Raw genomic sequence first — 16,689 nt, 5'->3', positions numbered from 1 at the left:
ATTAGAAAACATTGTTACTATAAAAATTGCTGCATGATTTTTGACATTCGCACTTAGTTGTTATGATCAGTAATTTGTTTTATAATTAATGAAAAGATTTTACAATCACCTTCTCTTCATGACTGCAAAACAATTCAGGCTGGATACTTTCCAGGATAAGTCCTACTTGGCATCTGCTTTCATTAATCCTTTGCGTTAAGTAATCATATTTTTGCAAGCGTCTTGTGGTAGCTCTACCAAATGCTCCTCTAAACCAGCAAGGACTTAAATCTCAAGTCCTACTGATTCCATTTTTTTCTATTTATTCCTTTGCATGAATGCAGAAAATCATCACCCACTGGCTAATTCCTACCACCTGCTATTTCCCTCATCAGCCTGAACAGCCCTTTAGCCCATTCAACACAAACAAAGATAAGTGACTAAACTTTATGACAAAAATGAAAACAGATGAATAAAAATGATTCATGCATTACAATGCACCTTGTAGCAATATTTATGTCATAGGAAAAAGGAAAAAGTGTGCCTGTTTACCTTCTAACAGAACTTTGAAAAAAATAAGAATTATAATTTAATTGCAATTATAATTTAATCTTAAGGAAGACTCATTATTACAGATATCTTTAAGTACAATTCTGAAAATAGGTTCCTGTATAAATAAAATGAGAGTAATTATGTAATTAAACTATTACCACTTTCTGATAAAGTTAATACAATATAGAACTGTACTGTCACATTCAGTAGACACTAATCACATGTAGCTATGTAAATGTAAATTTATGAAGATTAATTAAAACTTCAGTTCCTCAGTCATACTAGCCACATTTGAACTGCTCAATGGTCACATGTGCTTAGTGGCTACTATATTGAACGGCACAGATATAGAACATTTCCTTTGGCATAAAAAGTTTTCCTGGATAGCACTGCTATAGAAAAAAGGAAACAAAATTCAAACAAATTATTAAACAATTCGATAAACTCTTAAGTGGTGTCACCTACCATCAGCCACCAGCCAATGATTCATAATAAAAATGTCATTATACATTTTTATACAGATGATTGCCAATTTTTTTCAGCGGGGAGGGGTTGGGGAGGGTGTCATTCTGCCATGCAGGCAGGATTATAGTGGTTCATTCATAGCTCACTGCAGCCTTGACCTCCTGGGCTCAGGTGATCCTCCCACCTCAGCCTCCCAAGTAGCTGGGACTACAGGCACATGCCACCATGCCCGGCTAACATTTTGTATTTTCTGTAGAGAAAGGGTTTCACTATGTTGCCCAGGATGGTCTCAAACTCCTGGGCTCAAGTGATCTCCGCACCTCGGCCACCCAAAAAGCTGGAATTCTAGGCATAAGCCACCAACCCAGCCTATTATTGCCAATGGTAAAGAGCTACAGATGATCTTTAAATTACATATTTTTTAAACTGGACTAATTTACATAAATATATTTTGGAGGATCACAAATGTACTATATTTTCCACTATCACGGAATTTATAATCTACTGAAGGAAGAAAATCTACAACAGGCAAGCCTGTGAAAAATAAAGGTCTATTGTTTTCTAATCTCTAGTACTAGCATCATCCCTAGTTACACTGGGAGCCCGATAAATGTTTTATGATTGAATTTTAAAAATAAAATAAAAATAGCAAATGAGCTAAGCCTTATTCCATATGACATATCATCTTCACAAAAAATAAATACAATTTTAAAAATAAATATAAGTAATTGCCCCTAATGGCAGTTCTGGCATCACTGCTATTACAAAGCAATCAGGACTAATAGTAACTTTAGTTTTTATGTGATAGATTTTTCCTTAAACATGTAAAAATGTATTTCAAGACAAGAAGAAATGGATGAGAGACTAAAGTCTATGCTTTAAGAGTTGGGCATAGTTTAATTATTAGCCTATGTGAATTAAGCTGGAAGAATTCTGTCCTCATTAACCTTTGAGTACTTTCAATCTCTCCAGAGAATAAGTAAAGAAAAAGCTCAGATTTGCTGTCCATCCACTTGTGATGACACAAATCATGGAAAAATTTTGAACTAAACCTTCAATTTGATTAACACGGTTTATTTACTAAGAATCTCTGATAATAACAAAAGACAAAGCACTGACACATTAGAATTTTCTCTCAAGGAAAAAATAAGTCTTTATTAATAATGCTTTAAAGTTGTATATATTAATATACAAGAACCTCAATTACTGCCATCATTGGAAGCCTCAATTATTGTCATCCTTAAGGCATATGCTACGAAACAGATATTAATAAATGACTCCTCAGTATGAGTTCTTTAAAATCAAAGTTGAATTGAATGACATGAGAAGAATTCTGCCTATGATTTTAACCCAGGTTATGAGTATTTGAAGTTCATGTGGTTAACTACATTGTTAAACATTTCGTGGCAAAATCAGTAGGACTAGTTTGTCAACTGATATGCAGTGATGTTTTTCAAAGTGTGATCCAAGGTCAGACTTTTCCACAGGATCTGTAACAACAAAAGTATTTTCATAATAGTGTAAGTCATTATTGGCACTCTTCGCTCTCATTTTCTCCTGAGATCCAACAGTGTTTCCCAAAAGCTACATGGTTGGCAATATTGCAATAGACTGAATACAGAATCAAATATCAGAATCCAGCTGACTTCTATTAAGCCAGATATTAAAGAGATCTGAAAAAAATGTAAAACAATGATATTGTTCAGACTAAATTTGTTTAGGAATATAGCAATTTTTCATAAAAATGTTTTATATTCATATTTAATTAGTTTATATTGCTTTTTAAATAAATGTATATTTTCAGTTTTAATTTCTAATATGATAAATATTTATACATATACCTCCCATAAATTAAGGTTCTTTGATAATTTTTAAGAGTATAAAGACATCCAGAGACCAAAATGTTTGAGAACTACTGATATACAGTAACAAGTAGGGGTCAAAGGTGACTTCCATATTTCTAGATTAAGGGTCATAAAATGACATTATTTATTAGAGACTGAAAATATAGAAAGAAAACCACATTTAAGGAGATGTTGATAAAATCAATTTTGGCATATGTTTTCGGTAGTATTCCTACTGGAGCCTGAGACAGGGGTTCTTGTTCAATTGATTTTCGCAGATCACTCTCAGGAAAAAGGTATTAAAGAAAACAAGACAGGAGATTTTGGGCTGAGACAATGGGGTTTTCTAGATATACTATCATGTCATCTGCAAACAGGGACAATTTGACTTCCTCTTTTCCTAATTGAATACCCTTGATTTCCCTCTCCTGCCTAATTGCCTTGGCCAGAACTTCCAACACTATGTTGAATAGAAGTGGTGAGAGAGGGCATCCCTGTCTTGTGCCAGTTTTCAAAGGGAATGCTTCCAGTTTTTGCCCATTCAGTATGATATTGGCTGTGGGTTTGTCATAAATAGCTCTTATTATTTTGAGATACGTCCCATCAATACCTAATTTACTGAGAGTTTTTAGCATGAAGCGTTCTTGAATTTTGTCAAAGGCCTTTTCTGCATCTATTGAGATAATCATGTGGTTTTTGTCTTTGGTTCTGTTTATATGCTGGATTACATTTATTGATTTGCGTATATTGAACCAGCCTTGCATCCCAGGGATGAAGCCCACTTGATCATGGTGGATAAGCTTTTCGATGTGCTGCTGGATTCGGTTTGCCAGTATTTTATTGAGGATTTTTGCATCAATGTTCATCAAGGATATTGGTCTAAAATTCTCTTTTCTTGTTGTGTCTCTGCCAGGCTTTGATATCAGGATGATGCTGGCCTCATAAAATGAGTTAGGGAGGATTCCCTCTTTTTCTATTGATTGGAATAGTTTCAGAAGGAATGGTACCAGCTCCTCCTTATACCTCTGGTAGAATTCGGCTGTGAACCCATCTGGTCCTGAACTTTTTTTGGTTGGTAACCTATTGATTATTGCCATAATTTCAACTCCTGTTATTGGTCTATTCAGAGATTCAACTTCCTCCTGGTTTAGTCTTGGGAGGGTGTATGTGTTGAGGAATTTATCCATTTCTTCTAGATTTTCTAGTTTATTTGCGTAGAGGTGTTTGTAATATTCTCTGATGGTAGTTTGTATTTCTGTGGGATTGGTGGTGATATCCCCTTTATCATTTTTTATTGCATCTATTTGATTCTTCTCTCTTTTTTTCTTTATTAATCTTGTTAGCGGTCTATCAATTTTGTTGATCCTTTCAAAAAACCAGCTCCTGGATTCATTTATTTTTTGAAGGGTTTTTTGTGTCTCTATTTCCTTCAGTTCTGCTCTGATTTTAGTTATTTCTTGCCTTCTGCTAGCTTTTGAATGTGTTTGCTCTTGCTTTTCTAGTTCTTTTAATTGTGATGTTAGGGTGTCAGTTTTGGATCTTTCCTGCTTTCTCTTGTGGGCATTTAGTGCTATAAATTTCCCTCTACACACTGCTTTGAATGCATCCCAGAGATTCTGGTATGTTGTGTCTTGGTTCTCGTTGGTTTCAAAGAACATCTTTATTTCTGCCTTCATTTCATTATGTACCCAGTAGCTATTCAGGAGCAGGTTGTTCAGTTTCCACGTAGTTGAGCGGTTTTGAGTGAGATTCTTAATCCTGAGTTCTAGCTTGATTGCACTGTGATCTGAGAGATAGTTTGTTATAATTTCTGTTCTTTTATATTTATTGAGGAGAGCAAAATCTCCTTAAGCTGATAAGCAACTTCAGCAAAGTCTCAGGATACAAAATAAATGTACAAAAATCACAAGCATTCTTATACATCAATAACAGACAAACAGAGAGCCAAATCACGAGTGAACTCCCATTCACAATTGCTTCAAAGAGAATAAAATACCTAGGAATCCAACTTACAATGGATGTGAAGGACCTCTTCAAGGACAACTACAAACCACTGCTCAAGGAAATAAAAGAGGATACAAACAAATGGAAGAACATTCCATGCTCATGGGTAGGAAGAATCAATATCATGAAAATGGCCATCCTACCCAAGGTAATTTACAGATTCAATGCCATCCCCATCAAGTTACCAATGACTTTCTTCACAGAATTGGAAAAAACTACTTTAAAGTTCATATGGAACCAAAAAAGAGCCCGCATCGCCAAGTCAATCCTAAGCCAAAAGAACAAAGCTGGAGGCATCACACTACCTGACTTCAAACTATACTACAAGGCTACAGTAACCAAAACAGCATGGTATTGGTACCAAAACAGAGATATAGATCAATGGAACAGAACAGAGCCGTCAGAAATAATGCCACATATCTACAACTATCTGATCTTTGACAAACCTGACAAAAACAAGAAATGGGGAAATTCCCTATTTAATAAATGGTGCTGGGAAAACTGGCTAGCCATATGTAGAAAGCTGAAACTGGATCCCTTCCTTACACCTTATACAAAAATCAATTCAAGATGGATTAAAGACTTAAATGTTAGACCTAAAACCATAAAAACCCTAGAAGAAAACCTAGGCAATACCATTCAGGACATAGGCATGGGCAAGGACTTCATGTCTAAAACACCAAAAGCAATGGCAACAAAAGCCAAAATTGACAAATGGGATCTAATTAAACTAAAGAGCTTCTGCACAGCAAAGGAAACTACCATCAGAGTGAACAGGCAACCTACAAAATGGGAGAAAATTTTCGCAACCTACTCATCTGACAAAGGGCTAATATCCAGAATCTACAATCAACTCCAACAAATTTACAAGAAAAAAACAAACAACCCCATCAAAAAGTGGGCGAAGGACATGAACAGACACTTCTCAAAAGAAGACATTTATGCAGCCAAAAAACACATGAAAAAATGCTCACCATCACTGGCCATCAGAGAAATGCAAATCAAAACCACAATGAGATACCATCTCACATCAGTTAGAATGGCAATCATTAAAATGTCAGGAAACAACAGATGCTGGAGAGGATGTGGAGAAATAGGAACACTTTTACACTGTTGGTGGGACTATAAACTAGTTCAACCCTTGTGGAAGTCAGTGTGGCGATTCCTCAGGGATCTAGAACTAGAAATTCCATTTGACCCAGCCATCCCATTACTGGGTATGTACCCAAAGGACTATAAATCATGCTGCTATAAAGACACATGCACACGTATGTTTATTGCAGCATTATTCACAATAGCAAAGACTTGGAACCAACCCAAATGTCCAACAATGATAGACTGGATTAAGAAAATGTGGCACATATACACCATGGAATACTATGCAGCCATAAAAAATGATGAGTTCATGTCCTTTGTAGGGACATGGATGAAACTGGAAATCATCATTCTCAGTAAACTATCGCAAGAACAAAAAACCAAACACCGCATATTCTCACTCATAGGTGGGAATTGAACAATGGAACACATGGACACAGGAAGGGGAACATCACACTTCGGGGACTGTTGTGGGGTGGGGGGAGGGGGGAGGGATAGCATTGGGAGATATACCTAATGCTAGATGACGAGTTGGTGGGTGCAGCACACCAGCATGGCACATGTATACATATGTAACTTACCTGCACGTTGCGCACATGTACCACAGAGCCTAAAGTATAAGAATAATAATAATAATAATAATAATAATAAAAAGAAAAAATAAATAAATAAAGTGAGATCTTGAAAAAAAAAAAAAAAGAAAACAAGACAGGGCAGAGGAAAAAGTCAAGCAAGAATATGGTCTCAACTGGAGCCGAGCTTCAGCTGAATCCCATGGGAAAGCACTGACTGTACCACAGAGTTGATCCCACTTTGAGGCAGAGAGGCCAGCTTCTTATATCCCGTATAAGAAGTGGTCTTTTTCAATGGTGAGAGGTGCAAAGATGAGGGTTGAACATAGTTTTCCTGGTGAGGCACTCCCATTTAGCTAAATGCAATTTTTCACAAAATGGCAACAACAAGTACAGGGGATCTGGGCAGGGCACCAACAATATCTACTACAGATGTTTGTGAAATACATGAAGACATGTAGCACAAAGCTAGAAACTCGTGTTAGGAAAATTTGTTATTTAATACATACTTAAGAATTATCTGTACAGACTTGAATATTAAGTTGAGTTGATCAATCTACTTACAGAAAATGACTTATGCAATTGAGAAATACCCATCTATAATTTATTTTTTTAAATGTTGTATTATTCATTCACAGAAAAGTAAGTAAACATATGATTCTGTAGAGACACAAAGTAACCATGTAGAAACATAAAACAATGGAAAAGAAAATATCTTCATGAGATAATTCTGACATGAGAGAAAAACAACTGAATATTTTGCCCCATAAAACAGTGATGGGGCAAAAAGAAAGGAATCAAAAGCAGTCATTTTGATGAAAAGCCCAATAAAGGAACATAAACAGCTATCAGGAAAACATAATCTGCAGTAGAATCGGAATAAAGTTTATATTACAGAGAAGAGAAACAGATTTTCTTTGGGACTTATTTCCTGCCATACATTCAAGGTTATTTTCATGTATCTTATCTGTGAACTCTGGAGGTCTGGGACTAAATTCTTGTTCATCTTTGCATTCCCTATGGCAGTGGTCCCCAAACTTTTTGGCACCAGACACGGGTTTTGTGGAAGACAATTTTTCCACGGACCAGAGGAGTGGGGAATGGTTGTGGGATAATTCAAGCACATTACGTTTATTGTGTACTTTATTCATATTATTATTACATTGTAACGCATAATGAAATAATTCTACAACTCACTATAATGTAGAATCAATCAGTGGGAGCCCTGAGCTTGTTTTCTTGCAACTAGATGGTCTTATCTGAGGGTAATGGGAGACAGTGACAGATCATCAGGCATTAGATTCTCATAAGGAGCATGCAACCTAGATCCCTCACATATGCAGTTCATAATAGGGGTTTTGCTCCTATGAGACAGGAGGTGGAGCTCAAGCAGTAATGTGAGCCATGGGGAGCGGCTGTAAACACAGATGAAGCTTCATTCCCTTGCCTGCCGCTCACCTCCTGCCATTTGGCCTGGTTCCTAATGGGAGCTGGGGATCCCTGCCCTGCAGCACCCAACCCAGTACCCTGCATTTTGAGTGTTAAATAAATATCTGCTAGTTACTGTATGAATTATTTATATAGAATAATTAAGCCACAAGTAAGTTATGGATGAAATTCAGCTGTTTTTCTACCCTAGTATGCTGTTCAACTTCAGAGTGATAATCATTATTGACATAATGTTTGTGTTTGTTTGTTTTAAGAATAAGTATCTTTCAAGTTCTATATATTGTACCTGGAGTAGAAAACTTTGTAAGAACAAGAAAATACTTAAAACATAGATTAGATCTTGTACTATCAGGATGTGTATGACTTAGCAAGAGTTCACTGTGAAAGAAAATTAGGGCATCAGAAAGAATGATAACGTAAGAAATGTGAAATATAATCCAAAACATCAACATTATACTTATTCAGTTCCTTAATGCACCTGGACTCTATGTAATGTCACCATTACAAAAGGAGTATAAACAAACTAAGCAAAAATGTCTGCATATTGATGGCTATTTTAAATTTAAAATACCTGAAAGACTCTGCTGTCAGATATCTCATGGGAATGTTCAAATATTTGCAGATTCTCACAGGAAATAATAATAAATGATTTTCAGGTTATACAGCATTTTTCTTCTACATGTCGCATTGCTATTATTATGTAAGGTACAGCAACTCTACTTTCAGAGTATATTAACTATGGAAACAGTAATTTTCTTCCATTGTTGGCACTTTAGCTAGAAGTCAATGAAAAAGAACCTCACAGTCAAACCATAAAGTTTAATCATCAGCATCAAAATATTCTATTTGTACATATTATTTTATTACTTTATCCTCAAGTTGCTAGATCTGTCTTGAAAAAAGAAAAACTACAGCTACCTACTAATGTTCTATTTACCTATGATTCAGCAACTTAAGATAGAAAAAGGAACTAATTTTTCTAAATTAGACATTGCTGTTTATAGTTTTTTGTGTGAATTTAAATACTTAGAAAAAATTAATAGATTGTGCATTAACTTTGTTCATACTATTAAAAATTACATTTTTCTTCCCCACAACTTAAGACAATAAGAAAAACACTCTCCATTCTCATAAAATATATCAGTGATATATAAATGGAACACTTACTACCCAAGTCCCTAGTTCTATCTGTTCCAAAGTACTTGAGGAGAAACTGTATATTATTACTGAGGCAATTAAGCAAAATTATCTCCCTACTAATTAGAAATGAGCAGAAAGAAAGTGCCATAAAACAACTTTTATCCATTAGAAATCCAGATGCACACCAAATATTTCTTTGGTGGTAACCATCTCTCAAGTCAACAGGTCTATCTGTGCTCAAGCAAGAGTAATGACATGAAAGGATGAGTAAAATGTTTTAGTAACCATAAAACTGTGAGGAGTAGTACTTTTCAACTTGGATTTTTAAAACTCTAACAAGTTGACAATTACAAATTTCTTAAATGGAAATGTTAAGACAAAGATTTAGTGAATGGCCTTTTAAATTATGGGATGCCAATCCTGTGTTTAAATTGCTTGAGCTTAATCACTAAATACAACATTACTTACTGATAATGTTTTAAAGAAAATAATCAAAAAATGTTTGAAAGATAACTCCTCCAACTTGTCAAACGGAGGCCCGGATTACTAACCAATCTTTATTTTTAAAGTAACTTATTTTTTATCCATTAGCAAGGTTCAAGGCAGCCCAAGAAAGCTTGAGTGATGGAAACACATGACAGCACCTTAAGCATTAAAGGGAATAAACTTGAGTGTTACTTCTATGCTCTCAGATTGGATAATCAAGTATGTGTTTCAATATACTAAACAATATTTTAACTCAAACAAACATTTCTTCGGCATTAGCTGTTATTTAAAAATTTGACTTATTTTTAATAGCTTGTGACACAAGTGATACACAGAGGTATAATTAAAGACCATTTCTTAGTTATTTAATACCATCATTTAAAAGTATTGTCATGTTAAAGGCAGTGTTTTCCTTTCTGGAAAGATGCTTTGTTTGTGGTTATGCTAAAAGGATTTTCCTTACTAAATCTACTGATTTTAATATTTTATTTTTAATAATGACGACGTAAACAGCATTTACTACATGGCAATCTAAGAAGCATCATTACTTTTTATTAACAAATGCGAACACCAAAGCACGAATAGGTTAATTTGCCCCAAGTCATACAACTAGTTGGTCACAGAATGAGGATGAATCCAGGCAGTATGGTTACAGAGTCTTGCACTCTTACCACTTTTCTTCCAATCATTTAGTACATTAGTTTTATCTCACATTTTCAATCCTTAAAAAGTAGCTAACTTGCTGTTGGCTAAAATTCAAAAAAAGAGTAAAATATTCATTATTTAAATTTCCAACAACTTTAAGGAGTTTTATATTTTTCTCTGTAATTAAGAGTAGGTACAATTTATTTGCCAATCATGCCAAGTTAACATTTAGAGAGTGTGGATTACGCACTGTAAGTAACAACAATTTAGGGTTGCCAGCTTAGATGTTTTAAGTACTTAATTTATAAAATAAGTTACTCTTTAGCAGTATTTAGCATACGTATTTAGTATCTGTATAGGGATATGCAAATCATCCTGGTGGGTATTTTTCTCCTAATCCACATCCACTGGTTCTCCAGTACTCCTGTCTTCCTTCCTAAGGTCTTTGAGATTTGAGCCTTCAGGATATTCACAAAGGTCCTTTCCTCCTCTTCTTCAATAAGACCATAATAGCTACACCTGTCTCCCCACCTCTGGTCTTGCTCAACTTTGATCTAACATGAACATCATAAAAGTGAACTTTCTACTACACAACACTAAGCACTGCATTCCCATGATAAATAATTGTAAACACTGTGCATTAATTGTAAGATAAAGCTGAAACTCTCCTGATTGAAAGGTCATTTATGACTGGTTCTGCTGCCTCTATAGGAGTGAATCCTAACCCTTTTTGGTTTTATTCTTTTTTGAGAACATGCTGAAAGACACGAAAAACACATATATTCAATAGTTATCTCCCAGGTTTCTTGTTTCCCATACATTTAGAAGTATAATTTTTTTATAATTTTTGGATTCATTTTGTTTACTACTGCTAGAGAAGAAATGACTATATCACCCTTTATCACTATAAGCTCCTGCGGGGATGGGGGTGGGGCACATGCTGAACATTATTTTTTGGCCCAGAAGCTTCAGAGAGGGCCTATTATAGCTGCATTCAACATATATCTGATAAACATAAATTATATATATATAATGCATCCTAATAAACAGAAGAAGAAGTATATTCTTATACAATGAAGCATCTTGCCATTGACTTTTACTTTAGATGCTTTTCTACAGAAAGAGAAAAATAGACAAATCAAAACTCCCTTTCAGTACAATATATTCAGTCCTGCTGTGTAGAGTATTAAGACAAAGAAGGGAAGAGAAGAATTAGAAGACTAAAGGGAAGAGGATGAAGCTGTTTGAGTAGTAGTAGTTACTCCAGGTAAACAAAACCATAAATGGAAAGAGACAGCATAAATATCAAATAATTTATCCAATTTATATACCCATTATGAGATGCCTATACCACCTGTTTCCATTATGAAAATTCCTAAGACTTTGTATTCAGTTTGGTCTTTCCATTAGTGAATACTGAATGCCTTTCATGTATCTTCATTTAGAAGTAATGCATGTTCAGGAAACATATCTTAAGAAGTGTATCACGGCCGGGAGTGGTAGCTCACGCCTGTAATCCCAGCACTTTGGGAGGCCGAGGTGGGTGGATCACAAGGTCAGGAGATCAAGACCATCCTGGCTAACGCGGCAAAACCCCGTCTCTACTAAAAATACAAAAATTAGCCGGGCATGGTGGCGGGCACCTGTAGTCCCCGCTACTCGGGACGCTGAGGCAGGAGAATGGCATGAACCCGGGAGGCGGAGCTTGCAGCGAGCTGAGATCGCACCACTGCACTCCAGGCTGGGAGACAGAATGACATTCCATCTCAAAAAAAAAAAAGCATCATATGATAACAGAGGCAAGGTAGAACAGAAATATGCCACACTAGAGCAAGAGAGGGACTGTGAAAAAAACAGATTCAAACCTAAGCCCCACTCTTTGCTAGCTAGAGAAACAGTGAGGTTACTTAAATTCTATGAGTATCATTTGCCTCATCTTTAAAATATAAAGAGTAATATTTTGAAGGCTTGTAAAAATTCAGTAAGAACACTTATCTAAAGGGCCTATCAATGCCTGGCATCCAATGGGTGCTCAATGGTCAGTTAATGTTTTAATAGTGATCAAAAATTATGAATATCAGTCAAAATAACAACGTAATTGACAAATCATACATGAATAAGGCTGAAGAAATGTGTTAAAAGAAGTATAATTAATTCATAGAAAGAAGGGGTCAGTACAAACTACAGCTTCCAGGATCATGAAGGAACTAGATGGCTATTAAAAGTGAGGATTAAAAGCGTTGCCAGGAAGAAAGAACATTGTAAGTAAATGTGTGGAAGCCTGAGAAGCTTGGGACATTCGAAGCCACAGGCAGAATTCTCTGAACTGAGGTCAAAGTTTAGGAAAAAAGGATAACAGACTGCCTGCCCGTGGTAAGGGCCTTGAATGCCAGGTGAAGAGATGGCCCCTGAGACTGATCTGTCATTGGTCTAACCTACAGGTTTAGTTCTGTTAAAAGTAAGGGAAATAATGGTTTATTTTTATGTGTATAAACAATCATAAAATTTTAAAAAGTAATGTCTAGTAAAATAATTCACATTATTAACACCTACTGAGTAATATTTTCCTTTCCAATTGTACTATAATAGCTACAGGATATTCCTTAAATATTTTTTGAAACTTCTCTCTGCACTTAGCCCTTTTTTTAATATCAACAAAAATATATTTGATTGATATAAAATATTTTTGGTTGATATTTAAAAAAGGTCTAAGCGAAGAGAGAAGACATTGGTCTATTATATCAATGACGAAAAGGAATTATAAAACAAAACATTAATATACTTTTAATAAATTATGATACAAGTAATTTATAAAGATAATGGTTGAAAAAGCATAGTTTATGCACAAAAAGAAAGAAATCATTTTCCCTAAAAACCATCTCTTGTGAAAATAAATAAATGGAAAATAATCATCTAAATGCATTCGGTATACATTAAAAAGGAAGCTTTCATTCAAAGATTGAGTCAGAAGAAATGTAAAGGCATAGAAAATGAAAATACTCCTAAAAAAAAAAACTAGCAGCAGAAATGAAAACAGGAAAATATCAAATGTAAAAAGAAAAAAATGTAGGCAACTAAACAAATAAATTTATAACAAAATGTGATCAATAAACAAGAAAGATACTCTAAGATAAAATTAAACATTTTCACAGATAGTAACAATATGGCTTTCAAGATTTTTTAAAAAAAAAGTCACTGAAATCTTATACTCCTATCTGTGCAATGAAGCTTAAAGGGTGAGAAAATTAAATAATGAAATCTACAGTAACTAATATTAAAGATGGGATATTTTATTAATTTCACTCAGCACCCAACAAACTGATAGTTCAAATCATTTTAGAAAATGTTCTCACTTCGATTTGCTCCTTTCTTCAAATCTGAAGTACTCAACACATTTTAAAATAAAAATGAAGTTTAGTTTATAAAGATGAATACGTACTTAAATATGTCAAAATTCAAGCAAAGTGATATTTTTAACTTTCCTTCCTGTACTGTAAACTTGAAATCAATCCCTATTTTAAAACTTTGACATAACCAGAATCAATCACCAATTTTGTGTTTCAAACTCATTTTTATATTTTAACTGATGCTGAACAATTCAAATACGAAGATGCTCTACTGTAGTATAGATTATCGGTTTCCAGTCTTTTAAAGAATGAGACCCTTATAACTATGAACAACTTTTTAAGACTCCCCCATGTGAGATATGTATACTCTGTATAGTACTATGAATTATATAATGCTTTAAAAATATACACATATCTGAAAAAGATTAGCAAGTAAACTAGACAAACACACTTATAGAAACAGCAGCTGATCTGCCCATGCATTTAAGGAATGCTTCCAATAATTAGATGACCTTTTAGAGCTATAAGGACCACTTAAGTGGGAACCACTAATTCAGAAGTCAGTTTAGAAAAGATATAACCCATTCACATTTGCTTAGTGCTTCAGAGTTTACAATTGAGTTTAACTGAGTTACAACTGAGTTGTCCTGAAAGATAGAGGGGGAAGGTATAAGAATTCTCATTTTACAAACATGAAGATCAAAATCTAGAGAGACTAAGGAAATAGGTCAAGGTTACGCAGCTTAGTAACAACTCCTATTAGATAGCAGGTCTTCTTATTACTAAATCAATGGTTTTATATTTTACAACTTATTCACCCAGTGAAGGAAGAATAGTGTAATAATTTCTGTAAAATCAGCCTAACATGCTCTAACCAACAATTCAGAGAGAGCAACAAATGTATTTTGACTTGCACCTTTTTGGATACTCTTAAAAACTTGGCTATAATTCTACACAATAATAATTAGGGTATTAAAACAGAAAGAATGAGAAAATGAGCTAAGATATGCTAAAGAGATAAACCCACCTTAGCAAAGGGTCATGAATTAGGAAGACAACAAATTTCCAAATATTGTAAAACCTTCAAGTTCTATTTTTCTTAAGTATCACTTTGTACCTGTCATTTCTAAACTCAATCTAATAAGCCCAATTGTCTTGTGAATTTCTTAATGATCTTAACAAGATCAGGTAAGTGTTTTAAAATACAGTAATACAATTCTTTAATTAGTTAAGGAGTAAGTATTCCAATTCTAGAGCATTAGGTAACACAAAGACTCTGGGAAATACTAATGAAAGAGTACTAAACAAAACTAAAACTAAAAAGTCAAAAATTGGAGATGAAATATATGTTTTAAAACACATTATTTTGGATCTTAAAAGATTTCCATGATATTTTTGAACGTGTAATATTAAAATGATGTCTCTTTTTTTTCTGTCTCATTCCAAAGAACCATAAAAAAGCAAATTAAAACAGTGATGAAACAAAACGCTTACAGGTTTGTATCTCAGTGCATCTCTGTAGGATCCAAACAAAGCAGCCTGTGCTCTAAGAAAGGCCCTAGCTACTCCATCACCCGTAGCTGTAGACTGCTTCTTCAGTTTATTTTTCAAGGCCGAGACCTGCATGACAGAGAGGAACAGTTAAATTAACACCTCAGAAATTGGTACAGCGAGGTAGGAACCCAATCAGCAGGCAAACCACAGTGTCTGTAGGTCAGCCAAAAATTCATCCTCCTCCCTGATAGTTTATCTTTTTAACTGCAGAGAGCACCTGCTGGTCTGTTAATTGAAAGGAAAGGAGGAGAGGAGAGTAACGTGCTAATGCAAATTGGTTTATGCTCTCTTTTTTTCCCAAGGCCTCTTGACATAAATAAGCTTTAATTATTTTACAATAAACTGCTTGTGAGCCACATTTCTACAGATTTCTAGCAATTACAACATGTGTGTACTTGTTTTGAAATGAAGCAGGTTAGGGTTTGTTCATTTTTGCTAGGTAAGGTTATTTGTTACAGGTCCTCCAGGATCACTTACCATTTAAATTTTATTTTTGGAAGTCTCATTTGCATATATAATTTTCCAGTCATTTGTTGAATAGTTTTTGTCATTATGAGATAAAGAAGAGGGGAGAGGAGATAAAGTTATTGAAATTAAACCATGAGTGGAGAATTTTATGCAAATGTTATACATTGTGTCATTTAATCTTCACAACAGTCTTCTAAGAAAAGCATTCATATTCCCATTTATGAATGAAGAAATAGAGGAACAAAGATGTCAATTCATTTGCCCTTACTATGTAGCGAATAAGTGGCAAAGCTGGGATCTAAACCTAGTTCTGTCCAGTTTTTTCCACTACCACATGGTGGGTTTGAGTTCAATATCATTGCCTCATGAACCAGTTATCCGATTAAAACACTAATGTTTCTAAATCAAAGAAAAACTTATCTAAAAATTTGCATAATTTTAAAAGGCATTTAAGTTTGTTTTAATTCTTCATACATTTTTCTATCTTTCAATTTCAAGTGCTATGTATTTTAGAAAATGCATATTATTTATGAACAGAATTTTAAGTGAGATCATACTCCTGATGTAAACTTTTATTTTTTAAGGAGGAGGAGATATAAAATGCTCCTATGCATCCAATTCACTGTACCAATTCCTTTCACACAAAATAGAGAACTATATTCTGTTCACTTAAAAATATTGGTTCTCATATATATTCATCAATGCTTAAAATGGAAACATATTACGTTGTGTAACAATTCTGTTTTATTTAGAAAAAAAACTGGTACAACAAATTTTGGAAAGAATGCTCACTTAACAGAGCATATTCTTACCCTTATGAAACTATCATACAACAAAATAGTGTCATTTCTCCTTTTTAGGTATATATGTGCATACATATATATGCAAACATATACACACATACATACACATGCACACATATACACACATACAACACATGCACACATATACACACATACACATGCACACATATATCTATGCAAGAAGGGTTATTTTTATTTCTTTATGCAAGTAGCCCTGACTTTGCTTGTAGACGATTGTAATTGAACTGTCAACCTAATTAACAACTAAACTTTGAATAATGCTAAT

At 34.3% G+C, this 16,689-nt stretch overlaps 1 protein-coding gene across 8 annotated transcripts in view; it reads right to left on the bottom strand.

Annotated features, from left to right (window-relative positions):
• The window catches only part of DENND1B (DENN domain containing 1B), a 260,436-nt gene that overhangs the window by 73,030 nt on the left and 170,717 nt on the right, over positions 1-16,689 (bottom strand). For all 8 annotated transcript variants that reach the window (XM_063647586.1, XM_063647606.1, XM_063647618.1 and 5 more), the window contains one exon: positions 15,073-15,198. In XM_063647586.1, the coding sequence (XP_063503656.1) occupies positions 15,073-15,198 (126 nt within the window). The remainder of the gene's footprint in view (positions 1-15,072; positions 15,199-16,689) is intronic.

The sequence above is a fragment of the Pongo pygmaeus genome, chromosome 1, assembly GCF_028885625.2.
Source record: "Pongo pygmaeus isolate AG05252 chromosome 1, NHGRI_mPonPyg2-v2.0_pri, whole genome shotgun sequence".
Classification (NCBI taxonomy): Eukaryota; Metazoa; Chordata; class Mammalia; order Primates; family Hominidae; genus Pongo; species Pongo pygmaeus.
Note: the sequence above shows the minus strand (reverse complement) of the source record. Positions and strands in the feature narration are given on the sequence as shown.